At 40.5% G+C, this 19,783-nt stretch overlaps 1 protein-coding gene across 1 annotated transcript; it reads left to right on the top strand.

Moving 5' to 3' along the window:
- Window positions 1–10,161: 10,161 nt before the first annotated feature.
- Window positions 10,162–18,906, top strand: LOC311060266 (5-hydroxytryptamine receptor 3A-like; the record flags this gene model as incomplete). The annotated part of the gene is made up of 10 exons (XM_084078402.1): window positions 10,162–10,312; window positions 10,690–10,841; window positions 11,464–11,508; window positions 13,140–13,249; window positions 13,712–13,878; window positions 14,287–14,444; window positions 14,550–14,757; window positions 15,224–15,385; window positions 18,391–18,503; window positions 18,679–18,906. 10 exons carry the CDS (start codon window positions 10,162–10,164, stop codon window positions 18,904–18,906), a joined length of 1,494 nt encoding a protein of 497 aa, XP_083934528.1.
- Window positions 18,907–19,783: the final 877 nt, after the last annotated feature.

The following is a 19,783-nucleotide window of genomic DNA, read 5'->3' on the forward strand; positions in this document are numbered from 1 at the left end:
GGTCCGGACCAGGCTAACTTCACAGCTAAATGTCCATGGTAAGGTAGGATTGCTTCAATTTTCTTTTGTGAAACCGAGTCATGGATAAACTTATCCAGGGTGAACTGGCTAAACTAATCCGGCAACATAATTCAGCTTTCATGAAACCAATTCATGGCTAATCCTGGATAAATTAAGCCAGGATAGCTGTTAAATCCAGGCTTAACCCCTAATTCTGCTTTCGTGAAATAGGCCCCAGGTCTATGAAAACAAGCCCATCCGGGATGTAAGCCAGAAGAGAGGGAGAGAGAGAGAATATTAAATCGAAGGCAAGACAACAGTTACTGAAGGCCTGAACCATGTAGAATTGATTGCCTTAACTAGAACAGTCCTCCTCAGAGCACAGATCTCCGCCAGGCCGGGTTGTCGACCCAGGGCCCGCAAACTTTGAAAGGCAGTCATAGCCACTTGGAATGGGAATGGGCAAAGAATGTTAACTAATCTTCTTAAAGTAGAATCTGAAGATGTCAATGACAGTTGATAAAACATAAAGTTTATATTATTAATAGGCTATGTTAAACTTTTTATTATTCTACATTCTCATTTGTTATTCAAATAAAAGTTACTAATAATAAAATACACCACTCCTATATTAAAATTGGCTTAAGGGAGGACAAGCGGGCGGTTGGACCACGCCGTTACACTCATGTCACCATGACTCAGCCATAACCATATACTAAGGAATTCCCAAAGCAGCTACGCCCAAATATGGTGTGTGTTGTCAATGTGTCATCATGGCAAAAGGCAAACAAATCACTCATCTCCATATATGGCCACAAAAGGGGCCATGCCCATTATTAACATTTACTAAGGACATCAGGGATCATCAGGGATCACATCAGGGATCTATATATATATACATATATATATATATATATATATATATATATATATATATATATATATATATATATATATATATATATATATATATATATATATATATGGGGGCATATCCTACTGATATGGCCATATATTTTTCATGGTCATAAAATGGTCATAAATCGAGATTATTTATATATAAATAAACAAAAAGAGCATTTCAGAAAACTAAAAATATATATGTATATGTGTATAGCTAAAATCAAAATGACACTGACACAAGGACAGATGCTTTCTCAGTTTTAATGGGTTAAATGGCCTGTCTTGGTTTAAAGCCCACTCACCACGACAAGGTGCAGGCCGAGAGTGGGACCCCCCGCCCCTTCCCCTCTGTGGGGAAGGGGGGAGGGGGGGGGGGGGTTGCAGATCAATGATTGGGACACGACAAGAATCTCTGACGAGACAACATGAAACATATATTGCAAACATAAGCAAACAGATATTACATATTTTACAGAAGTGTATTTCGTGTATCATCATCATCAGATGTTCAGCTCAATGACGTGCAGCATGGTGGGCTATACAGGACACATGGGTGATTATGTGATCAGCAGTGTGCTCGTTGAACAGACAGACAGAGGTTGAACAGACAGACAGACAGGTTGAACCGACAGACAGAGGTTGAACAGACAGAGGTTGAACAAACAGACAGACAGGGGTCTAACAGACAGACAGAGGTTGAACAGACAGACAGAGGTTGAACAGACAGACAGAGGTAGAACAGACAGACAGAGGTAGACAGACAGACAGAGGTTGAACAGACAGACAGAGGTAGAACAGACAGACAGAGGTTGAACAGACAGACAGAGGTAGAACAGACAGACAGAGGTTGAACAGACAGACAGAGGTAGACAGAGAGACAGAGGTTGAACAGACAGAGGTGGGTTTTCAGCCTGCGGTGAAAGATGGGCAGTGACTCTGCCGTCCTGACATCAGTGGGGAGTTCATTCCACCACTGTGGGGCCAGAAAAGAAAAAAAGCAGTTGATTAGTTACAAAATATACGTAGGCAGATTTAAAATAACTGATGATTTATGTACACATCAGAAGATTTACACACACACACACACACACACACACACACACACACACACACGCACACGCACACACACACACACACACACACACACACACACTTTGGTAGAGGTTCGGATTGTATAGTTACCTTGCCATGATGTAACTCCAAATGTGGGCGAGAAATGAAAAATAGTTGCTCCATTGGTTAGACATTGATCATTCAAAATGTTGGAACACATCGACATGTTCTTCTTCTTCGGGCAAGAAATTAAACTTTTAAATGAAAAACGATTGAAATGTAGCAGCGTCATGTGATTAGTGTGAACGAATGCCCTCCACCCCCTAAATTGACCAGGTCCATGCCCGGATTTACAGAGGCCTATGTCTAAAAACATATTGAATACAAATTCAAACAGACTCTCTCTCTCTCACACACACACACAAAATAACAGCCACAACACTGCCAACATAGTCGTACTACAACCTGAAAAAAACTACCTCGTAGATTCAACCTGAAAACAAAAACTACACTACCAACATAGCCGTAGATTCCACCTGCAAACCAAAACTAGTAAACTACACTACCAACATAGTCGTAGATTCAACCTGCAAACAAAAACTACCAACATAGTCGTAGATTCAACCTGCAAACCAAAACTAGTAAACTACACTACCAACTTAGTCGTAGATTCAACCTGCAAACAGAAACTACACTACCAACACAGTCGTAGATTAAACGTCGGCATTCGATTCCACAACCTGTAAAATTAGGCCTGTCACAATTATTACATAAGAAAAATCGCAATAGTTTTTGGGGATAATAGTCATAATCATCATAATCGTTTCCATGCTGAAAATGTTTAATATTTTCAACCATAAAAAAAAGAAAAATGGAAATAGCCGATCTACAAGCTCAAAACACGACGTGACGCGCTTTGAGCTCGTAGATCGCCCATTTCCACTATTCATGTTTGTTTTTTAAGTATAGTTATTGAATTATGCAATATGTCTGCATCATATCTGCCCTGTGCAGCTTTTGTTTATGAAGTCTAAAAAAAAGCCAGACAAAGTTTTATTCATAATGTTAGTGCGACGCAATTAAATGGTTAAATCGCAATTATCTGAGCGACAATTAATGGTCAAGTTCAACGTCATAATTGTGACAGGCCTAAAGAGGTTCCTACTTTGAGGTGTCTTCAGAGAAAACCCCCGGCGGGCCGAGGTCTTCGGCGGAGACCACCAGTGGAGACCGCCGTGAGGCGACAGAAATCTGATCGCTCAGCGATCGAGCCACAGTGGAGGTCCACCGAAGACCAGGGTCAACAGCACGGAAGAATCCCCCCCCATGCAGACAAATCCATGGATAGAGAGAGATTCTCCATCTCTAAGGGCATCCTCTGGGTTGAGCCTTCCAGCGGTGTCGGGGAGGGTGTTGTACTGTAGGTGAGAACCTCAGTCTTCTGGGCATTTATGGCACAAGAACAACCTCAGCACAGCCTGTCTCCACTCTGAGAGAGAGAGAGAGAGAGAGAGAGAGAGAGAGAGAGAGAGAGAGAGAGAGAGAGAGAGAGAGAGAGAGAGAGAGAGAGAGAGAGAGAGCGAGAGAGAGAGAGAGAGAGAAAGAGAGAGAGAGAAAGAGAGAAAGAGAGAGAGAGAAAGAGAGAAATAGAAAGAGAGAAAGAGAAAGAGAGAAAGAGAGAAAGAGAGAAAGAGAGAAAGAAAAAACATCAGGATTCCAATTAAAAGTAGCAAAAATAGCAGATCTACAAGCTCAAAACACGTCGCACCACGACGCGTTTTGAGCTTGTAGATCGGCTATTTTTGCTACTTTTTGTGTGTGGCAAAGTAATGGCAAAGAACGGCATTAATTTACAAAAAAAAGTTAAAATACGGAGATAAGATTTTTCTGCCCGACAGTATATGCAATGTGGAGCCCTCTGGAGTGAGTGTGTTAATATAGTGGCCCTCTCCATCATGAAAGTTGCCCATCCCTGCTGTAGGTTATACTGTAAGTGGTTAATGTATGTTTTGTAATAATAATCAAAATCTACAAAGTAACTAGCCACTAAAGTTTTAAAATAAATGTAGTGGAGTAGAAGTAAAATAGCCTGTGTGTCTCTGAGATGTAGTGGAGTAGAAGTCAAAGTACTGCAAATTGGAAATACTCCAGTACAGTAAAAGCTCCTAAAAATGTTACTCAAGTACAGTACTTGAGTACATGTACTTAATTACTTTACATCACTGACTCGGACTGCATAGCCTGTGTCAGTGTCAGCATCACAAACAAACACAGCTCAATACAACACATATATTCACTTCAATATTAATGCCAAGCAGTTAATTAGCTATGCCAATGGTTGTCAAAGTGGGGTCCGGGGACCCCCAGGGGTCCTTGAAGGGGTTCCAGGGGGTTCCCAGCCAAATGATTGATAGTTAGGAATATGAACCAAATGGACCCTTATGTGTCTGTAACTCTGAGAATGTACAAATGGAACCATATGGACCCTAACTACCTAATTTTAACCCAATTAAAATGGTTGAGAATCACTGCTATGGCCGTAAAAATCTTCTTTTATGGGGGGTCCCTGGCATATCTTTTAAAACGGGGGTCCGCAGGCTAATATGCAGTGGTGTAAGTACATTAAAACTGTTAGGATTTAGAATACATTTGTACTGTAGGATCCCCAGAAGCAAAGATTTGAGTAAAAAATGATCGCTTTAAAACATATATATATATTAAAAGCCATAATATCAGTGGTTCTCAAACTTTTCTCGTGTCAAAGGACCCCCACAATGATATGTACTTGCCACCTGGCCATCAGCGCCCCATTATAACTTTCTGATTTTACTGTGAGTGCTGCTACAGCAGTGGTTCTCAAACATGTTTGGCGCAGGGCACCCCTGTCAACTACTTTTTCATCCACGGCACCCCTGAATTACGTTGTTACTTTACAGCACCTTTTACATGCATGTCATATTACGATACGTAAATATGTAAATCTTTCTCCCTAAGATACAGTAGCCTGTAAGTCACAAGGAAAACGAGAACATCCGTTTCCATTATAGGACAGATTGAAAATAACTTTCAATTTGACGTTTAACCCCAGCATCCCCACTCTGATGGGAAACATTCGCCAAAACATAGCCGATCTACAGTTGTGAGCTTGTAGATCTGCTATTTTTGGCGAAGAGTTTAGGCGTAGATTGAAAAAGAACGCACCAAGTACAGTGCAACTCGGGTCCGTTTTACAAAGTCAAATGTGATGAAAGTATTCCGCTGGACACCCCTGGACTTGCGTCACGGCACCCACTTTGAGAAACCCTGTACTACTGTACCTCCAGCTGCTCGTCCAGCAGTAGTTGCATCACCAGCGTGCGGATGCGGCAGCACCCTCGGAGGGGCAGAGACTGAGGAGAGGGTGAACAGGTTGTAGAACACCATGATGATCTGCAGCGCACGTAGGTCAGCACAGAGTAGCGGGCATGCCACGACCTGTTGCTCGCCATCTAGAGAGAGCAGAGAGAGGGTTTTATGTGTTATTGAACCTTTATTTAATCCATTAAAACCGTGAATGCGTCTGTGTAACCACTTAAACCAGGGGTCTTCAACGTTTTCAGGCCAAGGACCCCCTAGCTGAGAGAGAGATGAAGCAGGGACCCCCTACTCTATATTGTATAAAATTGTGTTTCAGATTAAGGAACCAAATGGACCCTTATGTGTCTGTAACTCTGAGAGCGTACAAATGGAACCAAATGGACCCTTATGTGTCTGTAACTCTGAGAGTGTACAAATGGAACCAAATGGACCCTGACGGGTCCATTTATTCACACAGATGATACTACAGTGTAAACTGCGGTCCATTTGATAAACATTTCATCAAATGGGGTCCTTGGCTTAATCCATACAAAAACAGGGGGTCCTTGAAATTAAATGGTTGAGAATCACTGCTATGGCCGTGAAAATCTTCTTTTATGGGGGGGTCCCTGGCATATCTTTTAAAACGGGGGTCCACAGGCTAAAATGCAGTGGTGTAAAGTAACTAAATACATTAAAACTGTTAGGATTTAGAATACATTTGTAGGATCCCCAGAAGCAAAGATTTGAGTTAAAAATGTTAGCTTTAAAACATATTAAAAGCTATAATATCAGTGGTTCTCAATCTTTTCTCATGTCAAAGGACCCCCACAATGATATACTTGCCACCTGGCCATCAGCACCCCATTATAACTTTCTGATTTTACTGTGAGTGCTGCTACTGCAGTGGTTCTCAAACATGTTTGGCTCAGGGCACCCCTGTCAACAACTGTTTCATCCACGACGGCACCCCTGAATTACATTGTGACTTTACAGCACCTTTTACATGCATGTCATATTACGATAGGTAAATATGTAAATCTTTCTACCTAGAGTAGCCTGTAAGTCACGAGGAAAACGAGAACGTCCGTTTGCATTATAGGACAGATTGAAAATAACTTTCTATTTGACGTTGAACCCCAGCATCCCCATTCTGATGGGAAACATTCGCCAAAACATAGCCGATCTACAAGCTCACAACGCGTCACGCTGTGACGCGTTGTGAGCTTGTAGATCTGCAATTTTTGGCGAAGAGTTTAGGCGTAGACTGAAAAAGAACGCACCGAGTACAATGCAACTCAGGTCCGTTTTACAAAGTCAATATGTGATCAAAGTATTCCGCGGCACCCCTGAACTTGGCATCACGGCACCCTAGGGTGCCGCGGCACCCACTTTGAGAAACCCTGTACTACTGTACCTCCAGCTGCTCGTCCAGCAGTAGTTGCATCACCAGCGTGCGGATACGGCAGCACCCTCGGCGGGCAGACTGAGGAGAGGGTGAACAGGTTGTAGAACACCATGATGATCTGCACGTAGGTCAGCACGGGGTAGCGGGCGTGCCCACGACCTGTTGCTCGCCATGTAGAGAGAGCAGAGAGAGGGTTTTATGTGTTATAGAGTACTGAAGTCCTGACGTCACTCGTTCATCCCCAGGTTCGTAAAGTAATTTCTCTATGGAGAATAACATTGGGTCATCATAGAATCGTCTCATATAAGAATTGTGGTCCAAAAATAAACTGTTATTGTGTTATTGTCAGGGAGGAGGTTCTGTATCGTTTATGATAGTCAGTCACTTATATTTGATACAGTCCGTTTCTGGCGAAAATGTAAATAATTCGGCGGAAGTAACATTATCGTTTTCTCACCGTCAGTTGATGCTTCATATCCATTAGAGTAAAACCGCCAGGGTCATTTGTTTATTTTGTTTATAAAGTTCTTATTTGACGCGATATTAAACATGTCTATGGGGATTCAGAATGGGGGTGGAAAACCGCGAACCAGGTAGACAAACCTAGGATGTGTAAATTACGTCAGACTTTGGTGCTCTATTGAACTTATTTAACCCATTAAAACCAGGAACGCGTCTGTGTAACCACTTAAACCATTATTTTATACTTTGGCTATTTTTGAAAAATCGTGAAAATGTGTTTGAATATATTTCGTAAAGCGAATATTTGTAACTCAAATCTTTGCTTCTGGGGAGGTCCCTGGAACAAGACATTTTGAGATGGGGGTCCATGGCCAAATACATATCATTTTGGGTGGTCCTTGACAAACGAAAAAGTTTGAGAACCACTGATATTATAGCAAGATAAGGTTTTCAGAAGAAAACTGTTAGGATTTAGAAGACATTTGCATCTGTGTGTGCATGTCATTTTAAGATTCCTTTGGGCTATTCAAAAATAGCAGATCTACAAGCTCATGAGCTTGTAGATCTGCTATTTTTGGGAAAAAAACAGTTTTTTTTTACATTTCTGTGTATAAAGCGAGCACAATATTTTGAGATGGGGGTCCACGACCAAATACAAATCATCTTGGTGGTCCTTTGACATGAGAAAAGTTTGAGAACCACTGATATTATAGCAGCATAAGGAATGATGATTTTTTCTTTACTGGAGTATTTCCCATTTTCAATATGTGTACTTCTACTCCACTATGCATCTCAGAGACAAATATTGTACTTTTACTCCACTACAATTATTTGAAAACTTTAGTAACTAGTTACTTTGCAGATACACATGATTACATTATAAAACATACATATTTACCACTTTAGCCCTATTTTATACCTAGGCTATTTGAAAATAGCAGATCTACAAGCTCACCTTTGTTGATTCTTGTGGCCATCCTGGTCCATCTTCCTTGCTCTTAAAGAACAAAACCAGGTTCTTCTCCAGATCTCTCAGCTCATCCAGCATCACCTGGAATCCATGAGATTCCCCTTTGAGATTACTGTCCTGAAACACACATTAGATTAGATTAATATTATTGTTTATTAAGTGGATGATAACTTGTCTAAGAATAGTAGATTTGACAAATGCTTTTTGAACCAAATATGTAGGTAATACACCTCTAACATTATTTGTGCTATTTTCTAACATTTCAATACTTTTACCTTTGGTACTTTAAGTACATTTTGATACCAACACGTATGTACTTTTACTCAAGTAAATTTGGAATCCACACCTTTACTTGGACAGAGTACTTATTCTACATTGCAGTGTTGATACTTTTACTTAAGTAAAACATTTGAGTACTTTCTCCACTATATTTTTCCAATATTATGATACCCCCCCAGGGGGTCCTTGAGGGGGTTCCAGGGGGTCCCCAGCTAAATGATAGTTAGTAACCAAATGGACCCTTATGGGTCTGTAACTGTGAGTGTACAAATGGAACCAAATGGACCCTAACGAGTCCATTCGGTTCCATTTTGTACACTCTCAAATTAACATTGATTTTACAATATAAATTGGGGTCACAGAGATAGAAATGTCATTAAATGGGGGTCTGTAGCCTACATGCATGTCAAACTGGGGGGTCCTTGAAATTAAAATGGTTGAGAATCACTGCTATAGAGCCATAAACAATCTTCTCTTATGGGGGTCCTGGCATATCTTTTCAAATGGGGGTCCGCGGGCTAATAGGTGTCAATTTGGGGGTCCGTGACATGAAATAGTTTGAGAACCACTGAGCTAACACACACCTGCAGTAAAACTCACCTGTTTGTTGGATGGAGAGATAATTCACTTCTGTTTCCACAGTCTGGTCACACAGTGTCCATTAGACTTCAAATGGACCCGCACGGGTCCATTTGGTTACATTGTTACACTCTCACCAGCCTGGTAAACACTGAGTGACAACTTTACTCGACGTCTATGTGGAGTAACGTTATATTATGAGTTGTTTATTTCACTATAAGAGTCTTTAATTACTTCTAAACAAGCAGCGCTTGTTAACAAAACGTGTGTCGTCGTGTTTGCCGGTGTGAGTGTGTGTGTGTGTGTGTGTGTGTGTGCGTGTGTGAGTGAGCGGGGGAGCGCGCGCGCGACAATTGGAGTACTTGACTGGAGGAGAGAGAGTGGACGTCATGCTCTGATGTCGCCGCGAAGGGCGGCAAGATGAAAGGGGCTCCTTTACGCTCGTTACCAGTGTTGCCACGTCTGCTTATAAATGAGCAATTTGGTTGTTGTTTTTTTTTTAAGTGTAGTCGCTTCATTGGGCTTAATTGCTTTTTAATGTTTTTTTTTAAACAGTGGTTCACACATTTTTTTCATGTCAAAGACCCCCAGATTAATATGTATTTGTCGCAGGCCCACATCTGAAAAAATGTGGTGACAGGGAGGGACTCCCATACAAGATAAAATGTTTAAAATATATATTTTTAATCATTTAGCAGATCTACAAGCTCACAACGTGTTGTGATGTGTCACATTGTGAGCTTGTTGATCTGCTATTTAAAGTAAGTGATACTGCCAAGACAGCAACCAATGTTGCCATGTCTGCTAATTATAAGCGACTTTGGGCTTATTTTTCTGTGAAGTTGCTAGTAAATATTGGTTTCTTGGGCTTAGTTGCTCATTTGAGCTTGCCTCACAATTTTTTATTTAGATTATTTTAACCAGTGGTTCTCAAATATTTTCATGTCATGGACCCCCAAATTAATATGTATTTGTTCCTAGACCTGGTTGCTTATGTCTCTCACAAAATATGTCCAGAAACGATACATGCCGCTGTTTAGATGCCTCAATAACATTATACAGTGTGCACATCGAAGAATTATTGATTGGAAAACAACCTGTGTTGTGTGTGCTTGTATATTCTTGAATAAAAAAAAAAAAGAAGAAAAAAAATAATATATATATATATATAATGTTATTTTTAGGAATAACGTATATACTAGCTGCAGAGGACAGGATAAAATCTCCAAAGGACTGGATCGTGGAACGTATAAATGACCCGGACGAGGTGAAAAAAGAAAGTCTGCTGACCGGAGCCAATCAGACTGGATTCCAGAATACAGGTGAGCACAATAGTGTTGAATGAGTCAATTCAAATATTAATGATTTTAATGTTTTATTATATTATATACTATATTTAATAACTACCCTTTTTTTGCGGTTTTCAAATATGTGTTTACACAGAATCAAATGTTTTATTGTCATCATTCACCAGGAGCCTAGATGGCTTGGTTCCAGGCTTAAAATAATGTATATAAATACATATTTTTCGGAAACCTCTATGGGCTGAATGAATGGGCTTTCCTGTGTGGAACTACAAAATGTCTGCCACTGCTATGCTCTATCTGGCCTCTCAATGACCACAGCTAATGGATATTTTGTGTGTGGTACATATTTGAATTTGTTTTCATTCATAGTTGTGTTCACTCTTGTGTTTCAGGTATCAAACTGGTGTGTAGTTACCTTGACATTTTAATACACCTGAACATGAAAGAAGGCAACAGAATGTACACGGCAACACGACCCGTTCTAGACCACACCAAACCCACCGTGGTGTGGTTGGATGTGGCGCTCAACGCCATTTTAGACGTGGTAAGTGAAAGTTGTGTTTTCAAGGCATTTCTAATTCTTCCCAATTGACATGGGACAATGAAGACAGACAGAACAACGTGATGGCAGAGATTAAATGCCACATGTATCACCTGACACAGCCTGATGCAGTTATGTATTGAATTGATAATAATACCTGACATTGTTTTAGCGCTTTTTTAAGTAGCCTACTCAAAGTCGCTTTAATTAACAAATGAAGCCATAACCCCTCTGATATTTTATACTTCAGTGAACATAGCTGATCTGACAACATAGCTGATCTGCAACAATGATTGATCTGTACCACCAGGCAGTGGAACACTACAGTTAAAGTGGTTCTTTCGCTGGACAACCAGGGAGCCATGATATGTATTTGTTTTGTTCGCTGTACTGTGTACTTATGTATATGCACATGTGTTGCCTTTTCCGTATAGTGTGCATTTATGTTTGCATCTGCATCTGTTTGTGTGTGTGTGTGTGTGTGTGTGTGTGTGTGTGTGTGTGTGTGTGTGTGTGTGTGTGCGTGCGCGTGCGTGTGCGTGTGCGTGTGTGTGTGTGTGTATTTTCATTCATTCAGTTGTGATTGTTGGCTGGAAAATTGTCCTCTATGTATGTTTATTCATAGGTTGAGAAAGACCAGAAATTCATGTCATACCTGTGGATTGAAATGGTGAGTTCTGAATATGTATCGTTGCTGTCGGATGGAAACCATGAATGGCCAAAACGGGTACTTTTTAGAAAACCCACAGACAGACTTAAACAATTTCTCTTTCAAATTATTTTCAAAAATAGAGAAAATAGCTGATGTGCTAAGAAGTTCACAACGCAGCATGATGCAACGTTGTATGTATTTTCACTACTTTTGCTCAACAATGTCATATTAATAATATACTCTGTTTTGTAAGGGGGTTAGAGGGGTGGACATCCAGTATACAGTATAAAAAACAGAAGGAAGCATAATTTTAAAATCTTACTACTCAGCAACGTGTCTCGAGTAATTCTTCCTCAGGCAGCAATGATGTGAAATCATGTCAAATATATAGGGAAGGGTCAGGATATACCAGTATTATATTTATATATTTGACATTTCACACACTTACCATTACTGCCTGGGGAAACGTTAAGATGTTAAGCCAATTATTTGTCAATTTGCCTAAACAAAAAGGTAAAATACCTGTTTGAAGGCCTTAAAACTATTTTTGCATTAGGTACAGTTGTCTCCCTCCTCTATTGTTTTTGCATTGGCTTTTTGCCTTCTTGGGGACTCTTGGACTCTCTGAAAGCAAATGGAGACATTTTCAGTGTAAATGTATTTATGCTGTCTATTGATGCTCTGCTATTATTACAACTCACCAACAACATCATTAAGCCATTCTGCTACTTTCTCATCTATTCTCCACCTTCCCCCCAAAAAACAGTCCACAGAGCCACCTTGTGGCACCTAAATGCCATTACATCTCCCCCTTTTAGCTAAGTGTTACATTCCTTGGAGATGTCAAATAGAGCCTGTGGCATCATTTAACTTGCCACATGTTTTACATTTACAACAGCATCAACAGAGCAGTATATTCTACCTAAAATCACTGCAATGCAAAGAATTTATATGTTACATTTTCTGGCACATGCATTTAATCTCTCCTGCGACCCGTTGTGGGCTTGTAATGCACCGTTTTTGGCTAAGAGATTTGGTGTAGATGGAAGAAAATGTGGTCCAAGTACAGAGCCAACTCGGGTCCAGTTTCCTGTGAAGAAAACATCACTGGATGCACCTGGGACGTACTGTATCATCAGTGTTGTAGCCTGGGGTCATCGGGTGTTTCGGGTTCTCGCAACAACATACAGCCTCGCCCAGGTGACCCAGCCAGGGTTGATCAAGCTCCGACTTACGTCCCAGTAGCTACCCACAGTCAGTCAGTCCTCTTAGGGAAAGACAGGGCCACTCAGTCCGCTTCTCCGGAACTATACTCTGCCGGGGCTGGGGGAGAGGAGAGGCTCAGTGGATGGCCTCCTGGCCGCGGCCCTCCTTCGTCTCACCAGGTCCAGCAGGACCTGAACGTTGCACCAGACTCCCCCCGATCCAAACAGTTCCTTCTCCAAACATTTCCACTCCCGCGTGATGGCGTCTTGGGCCGTGGTGGTACTGCAGGCTCCACTTGCGGCCTGCTTGAATGGCCCTCCTAAACGCCTCGCTAACACATACTGCTCCCGGATTCTAAGTATAGAAGGACTGAGTGGTCAACAAAAAGAACATAAAGTAATGATGTCTACGAGCTATCAATATGATTTGTTCTTCTACTGCAGAAATGGACAAATGAGTTCATATCCTGGGATCCCGCTGAGTTCTGTGGAATTCAGCGTGTTTCTGTACCCAGTGGATGGCTGTGGAAACCTGATATCATCATAGATGAGAGGTGGGAATACACACACACACACACTCGCACACACATGCGCACACGCACACATGCACATCATGCACGCACACACACACACACACACACACACACACACACACACACACACACACACCCACACACACACACACGTACGTTGACACAGATGTATTACGTGAGTGCTATTATGCATTTTTCTCCTCAGTGGGTAGGTATATCTCAAAACTGATTTACGCATTTTTGACACAAGCTATGGGTCACCAGTTGTGGTCCCAAGTCTCATGTCTTCACATACAGTAGTTTGGGTGCACAGCATCCTGGGTATGGACTAGTACATAATGTTATTTGTGTTACACGACAAATGTGAAATGTCTGTCTGTCTGTCTGTCTGTCTGTCTATCTGTCTGTCTGTCTGTCTGTCTGTCTGTCTGTCTGTCTGTCTGTCTGTCTGTCTGTCTGTCTGTCTGTCTGTCTATCTTCCAGGTTAGAGGGTGGGGCTGCTGTCAGCCCTTATGTCCACATTAAATATGATGGGACAGTCTTTGTTAAGAATGATGACGTGGTCGTCAGCAGCTGTAGAATGAACGTCTACAAGTTCCCCTTCGACACTCAGTCCTGCAACCTCACGTTTGCCTCATTGATATACTTCAGTGAGTGACTCAACTGTTTGTGTTTATTTATTTTGTATTTATTTTTTTATTATAGTTTTGTATTGTTCATACCGACAGCAGTTTACAGGGTATGCCGTACTTCAGGGGGAAATAAACACACTCTCCCACCCCTACCCGACAGTGACACATAGGAGAAAAAATGTAAAAGAGAAATAAGAATAAGATTAACACCCTACATACATACATACATACAGTACATGCATACACATACATGCTTCCGTACACATGCATAAATGCATACTGTTTGTGTTTAAATGAGTGTGTGCATGCATGTGTGTGTGAACGGGTGGGTGGTAAAATCATGTAACGTCATGTTCATTCTCATTCATTTTATTTGTCTGCCTGGAGTCTGGATTACCTCCGTGTTTCCTTCTGTTCCTTTACCAGCTGATGAACTAGAGCTCAAAGCAGCCTTTGACAAAAAATTCACCAGATTTCTAACCACGATGGTGATGTGGGGCAAGCATGAGTGGGAGTTTGACAACTTTACATACATCAAACTCAACGGGACCACCTACAAACCCCAGCATAGGATTGTTTACACTGTAGGTATTGTTCATAAACGCTAGGATGTTTTCTAGCAAACTGCTACAGTTGCATTTGTCAAACCTGAACTGCCTCTAGGCTGACCTTCTAACATCTCCTCCTAGATCACAATGAAGAGGAAGGCCATCCTCTACATTGTCAACTTCCTGTTGCCCGTCTTGTTCTTCTTGTGTCTAGACATGGCGTCTTTCCTGATCTCGGACAGCGGTACGAAGCTGGGCTTTAAGATCACCGTCCTGCTGGCCGTCACAGTTTTACAACTACTTCTCAACGATATCCTGCCCGCCACGTCCAACAGAATGCCAATCATAGGTAATGCTCTTGGGATTAGGGCTGGCCCTAAAACTATTTATAAGGAAACAAAGTTCAAAACCGATCTGACTTTTAATAAAAATAAATTAAAATAAATAAATAAATAAAAATAAAAATAAAAGTTGTGATCCTTGAAAGCATGAAAGCTATCCTATTGAATGTCCCAACCCATGTCTTAAATGTTTACAAAGTTTGGAGACAATTAAACTACTAGTCTGCCGCGAGGAGGCAAATGAATAAACACCAGACGCCTTGCAGAATCTAAATGTAAGATAAGATAATAATACTGTAAGTGATTAATTAATTGAGATCTGAACATCAACATAACAAAACCTTGGATGTTTGGGGCCAGCCCTACAAGGGATACATATTTATCTGTTCATTGTATCTACAGTTGTATCATTCATGTACACAGTATGAGTACAGATGATAATGTAGGCTATTTCAAATTACGTCCTGCTCATAGCAACCTACTGCATTGGGAGTTTTGCTCTGATGCTGCTAAGTCTGTTGGAGGCTATTCTGGTGACGTATCTGTTGGAAAAAGACTCTGTCCCCCAGAAGACAGAGACAGACAAAGACCACAACCTGAAGGAGGACGAGACCAAAGGCTACAGCTGTGGCAGAGGTGAGACATTACAACACGGAGACAATCACAATTATAATGTAGGCATTTAATTAGCAGAGGCTCTTATCCAAAGTAATGCAACAAAGTGCACGATCAAAGTAAATGACATGAACCCTAATCAACAAACAATGTTAATAACGCTTTTAACATTTGTGGTGATGCAAAGAGTACAGTATATGTCTATCTAAATAATGTAAAATACAGTATATGAACAAGTAACAAACATACTGTACATATATCACAATAGAAGACAAAAGGGATGCAAGAAAGGGGAGCATGGTAGAGTTTAAAAAATAGACTTTTTAGACTGTGGCAAAAAAAAGGTTGAGAGTGAATCTGCAGTCCTGATTTTGATTTAGAGATTGAATAAAGACAGAGACGTATTATGAAGATGCTTGTCTGCGGGTAGGTCGATGTCAAAATGAGATTGATTGATTGATGTACTTTATTTAGTAAGACATGAGAACAACAGTACATGGAAGTACAAATTCACAATACAAGGTCTACTAAACTGGAAGACTCATAAAAGCACTGAGCTTGTTTCAAATGAGTTCCCCACGCACACAAATCATGATGACATATAAGAGACAGACAGATATACACAACTACTAGAGAGAGGTGCATCTTTCGGGAATGAGCTGATAAGTTTGTCCAGCTCTTCAAGGAAGTCTCCAAGTGAACCTGCATGGATAGAGCACAATGATTGATTGATTGAATATTTTATTAGGCAAAAGAATGTAAAACAACACATTTACATTTAAAATACTTTGTCTAACAGGTCCGTTCATAAAAGTCCTTGCGGACTTGTTTCCAATGAGGGCCTTGGTATTCAATTCATAGACATATATAGTGGCACCACAGTTCGAATATCATTACACAAAGAAATAAAAAATAAAACAGCAAAAATATATATATATATATATATATATATATATATATATATATATATATATATATACACATACATATATATATATATATATATATATATATATATATATATATATATATATATATATATATATATATATATATATATATATATATATATAACACTATGTACAGCCAATGGAATAAAAAAGGGGGGAAAGATATGTACAAGAACAGGGGGGGGGGGGGTCGGCTGTCTAACGGGAAAATGGTACTACCTCCTCTTTTGGCCTCCTGAAAAGTGATTTTTTTAAGGCTCTTTTAAATGAGCCCAGCGAACTGCATTTTTTGAGGGATGGGGTTAGACCATTCCAAACCTGGGTGGCAGTGCTGTAGAAGGAGAATTTGCCCATGTTTGTTTTATGGGTGGGTGGTACCAAATTGTTGTTTGCACTCCCTCTGGTATTGTGACTGTGGGTGTCACTAAGCTTTTGGAGGTATTTACTCAGATATGCGGGAATAGGGGGCATATCGGGCAAATTTTCATTTACAATTTTGAAGGCCAGTCCCATTTTTAGTTGTTTAACCCTGTCTTCCACCCTGAGCCAGCCTAGGCTGGCAAAATGGGTGGGAGAAAGGTGGGTCATGGGCCCCAATCCGAGGAGTAGCCGAATCAGTTTGTTTTGGGAGGTTTGAAGTTTAGTCTTCAGTGACACTGAGGTGTTGGAGTACCAGGAGGTGCTAGCATAGTCAAAATGTGGTTGAATCAGGGCCCCTGAGAGGGTCCTGAGGGCCTGAGGGTTGACAAAAGAGGAAACTCTGCCCATAAATTTGGTTCTCTGGTTTACTATTTTGACCACCTTTGTCCCCATGCTTTCACCTGACAGGTATTTGTCGAGAATACAACCCAAATAGGTAATCTCTTCTTTGCTAGAGATAATTGTGCCATCGACTTTGACCTTGAAATCATTTACATCCATCTGTCTGAGGGAATGTTTGGTCCCAAAGAGAATGGATTCAGTTTTCCCAAGGTGTAGTGACAGTTTGTTATCAGTAAGCCAAGTACGGATTTTTGAGAGTTCGGAGCTGAGCGCCTCCTCAACTTGCAGCTTGTCCTCTCCCGAGATCAGGAGTGCCGAGTCATCAGCGAACAGGAACAATTTGCAGTTACAGGCAGCATTCATGTCGTTAATGTATAAAAGGAACAGTAACGGCCCTAGAATGCTGCCCTGAGGAACCCCACAGCTCACCGGGAGGGAAGAGGACATGGTTCCGTTGATGTCAACCACTTGTTCTCTTCCCTCCAGGTAGGATCTCATCCAGTTTAGTGATGTGCAGTCGAAACCAATCGCCCTCAGCTTATCAAGTAAAATTGAATGGTTTACAGTGTCGAACGCTTTTTGGAGATCCAACATGACCATGCCGCAGTATTTGCATGTATTTGCATGTAAATGCAAATATTTGCATGTAAATGCAAGTAGACCTTGCATTTACAATGATGGAGAGAGGGTCAGGTTGTGTAATTGTGGTGGCATGGAATTCAAATCATGTGGAAAGTGAAAGATGAGAAAGATTACAAACACAGAACACAGAAGTTAAACCATTAGCACATTGACTCAAAAGCCCCGGAGAATGGCTGAAAGTTTCACAGTATAAGAGGGCAGCAGAGTTAGCAATGTTCTCTGGGGAAGTCTCAATGAGAGCAAGAAAATGCAGAGACTGGAGGGAATTTTCATGATTACATTTGAGGAATTTCTGTGACAAGGAAAGTTGCGCGTGAATAGGCACCAAGAAGAGTAAAGAACAAGAAAAGTGATAAAACACATTGTGGCAAAAGAGATACAAACGTAAGGCGACAGCGACAGTGTCTTCAGTAAATTGCTCTCTCTATCTGCCTGTGCTCGTTCATAAGCTTTATTTTCTTTAAGAGAATGTTGAAAGCTTTTATGTTATTACACCAGACAGACAATATTTTTACAGGCTCAATCTGTGGTGAAGCATAATGTCTTGTCCATATTATTTAATTTCTTAATCTCTGGCTTCAATCCTGTTCTAAATTATCATCCATGAATATTCTGAATTATATAAATCATAATGTGGTATAATCATCAATCATACTGTGTGTGTCATTTCAGAGAAGAGATGCAAGTGGTGTCCTTCATGCTTTTATAAAGTCCCTGATGATGATGGTGATGATAATGATGATGATAGAGACACAACGCATCAGCCTCTGAGTGCAGCGGAAGAGGTTAGCATGATGTCACCATGTGTGTCTAGTGTATGAATGTAGAAGAAAAAAATAATAATAATTTACCTACATTTTTGGCCCAAAAAGTAAATGTAAAACATACCACTCTTAGACAAGTTATATCATCCACTTAATAAACACTAATATAAAATATCTAATCTAATGTGTGTTTCAGGACAATAGTCTCAAAGGGGAATCTCATGGATTCCAGGTGATCCTGAATGAGTTGAGAGATCTGGAGAAGAACCTGGTTTTGTTCTTTAAGAGCAAGGAAGATGACGGAGGCAGGCCTGGTTACTGGACCAGAATGGCCACAAGAATCAACAAAGCTTTCTTCATTGCCTATGTAACAACAGTCATCGTGTTCCTGGCCATCATCTTTAACGAATGGAGTCCTGAATAATACTGAAACAAGACAAAATGCTGCAGCTATTGTTGCTTCTCTGTTGAATGTTGAACACTGTTAAAGCAGTACTGTGCAGCTTTCAACCAGTAGTCTTATTTTGGCACCATCTGCTGGTAGCTCCAGTCATAGGGAAGGACTGGTGAAAAATGAATGCTGGAGAATGTTCATACATTCATGTTGACTTTCTTTAAAATCTGGTTAGTGTGTTAGTGTAGTGTAGTCTGGTTTAGACTATTGCAGTCTATTCTATATTCTATGGTGTAGTGTAGTGTTGTGTAGTGTAGTAGTGTATCACTAGTCAGACATTTTCACTAACCCGTGGATGCCTGTAACCAACTTTTTGTTGCATATTATTTAGCCATCTGCCTGGTTTCTACAATTGAGTCTTGTATTTAGCCTGTGTATATGGTGCTTGTGTGATTTCACAATTCATAGAGTTGTTTGTGATTATTGTCTATTGAGGATAGATTGCCATGGCATAGAAATGTATTTTTTGTTGTATTAACAGTTTGCAAAACATAGATATTGACAATATCACCAAATATCATCAAATAGGCATAGATATTGATAACATTTCACAACATCTATACAGAATGGTCAGTATGATACCAGTATCATGGTCAGTAAGTATCATGTCAGTATCATGTCAGTCATGGTCAGTATCATGGTCAGTATCAACTATACAGTTTAATCTTCAGGTTTCTTTTGTGTACGTGTTGTTGTACCTCATTTTTACCTCATTAAGCAACATTAAGCATCTGTTTGTGGGCAATTCTGTTATATTCATTCCGTACAAAATAAATAGCTGGAGATGTTATTCTTCTTTCCACTATTGCTGCGTTTCATGGAGCCCTGTGCCCCAAAACTATGTTTT

This window comes from Gymnoscopelus microlampas (genome assembly GCF_963454915.1).
Source record: "Gymnoscopelus microlampas genome assembly, chromosome: 14".
Classification (NCBI taxonomy): Eukaryota; Metazoa; Chordata; class Actinopteri; order Myctophiformes; family Myctophidae; genus Gymnoscopelus; species Gymnoscopelus microlampas.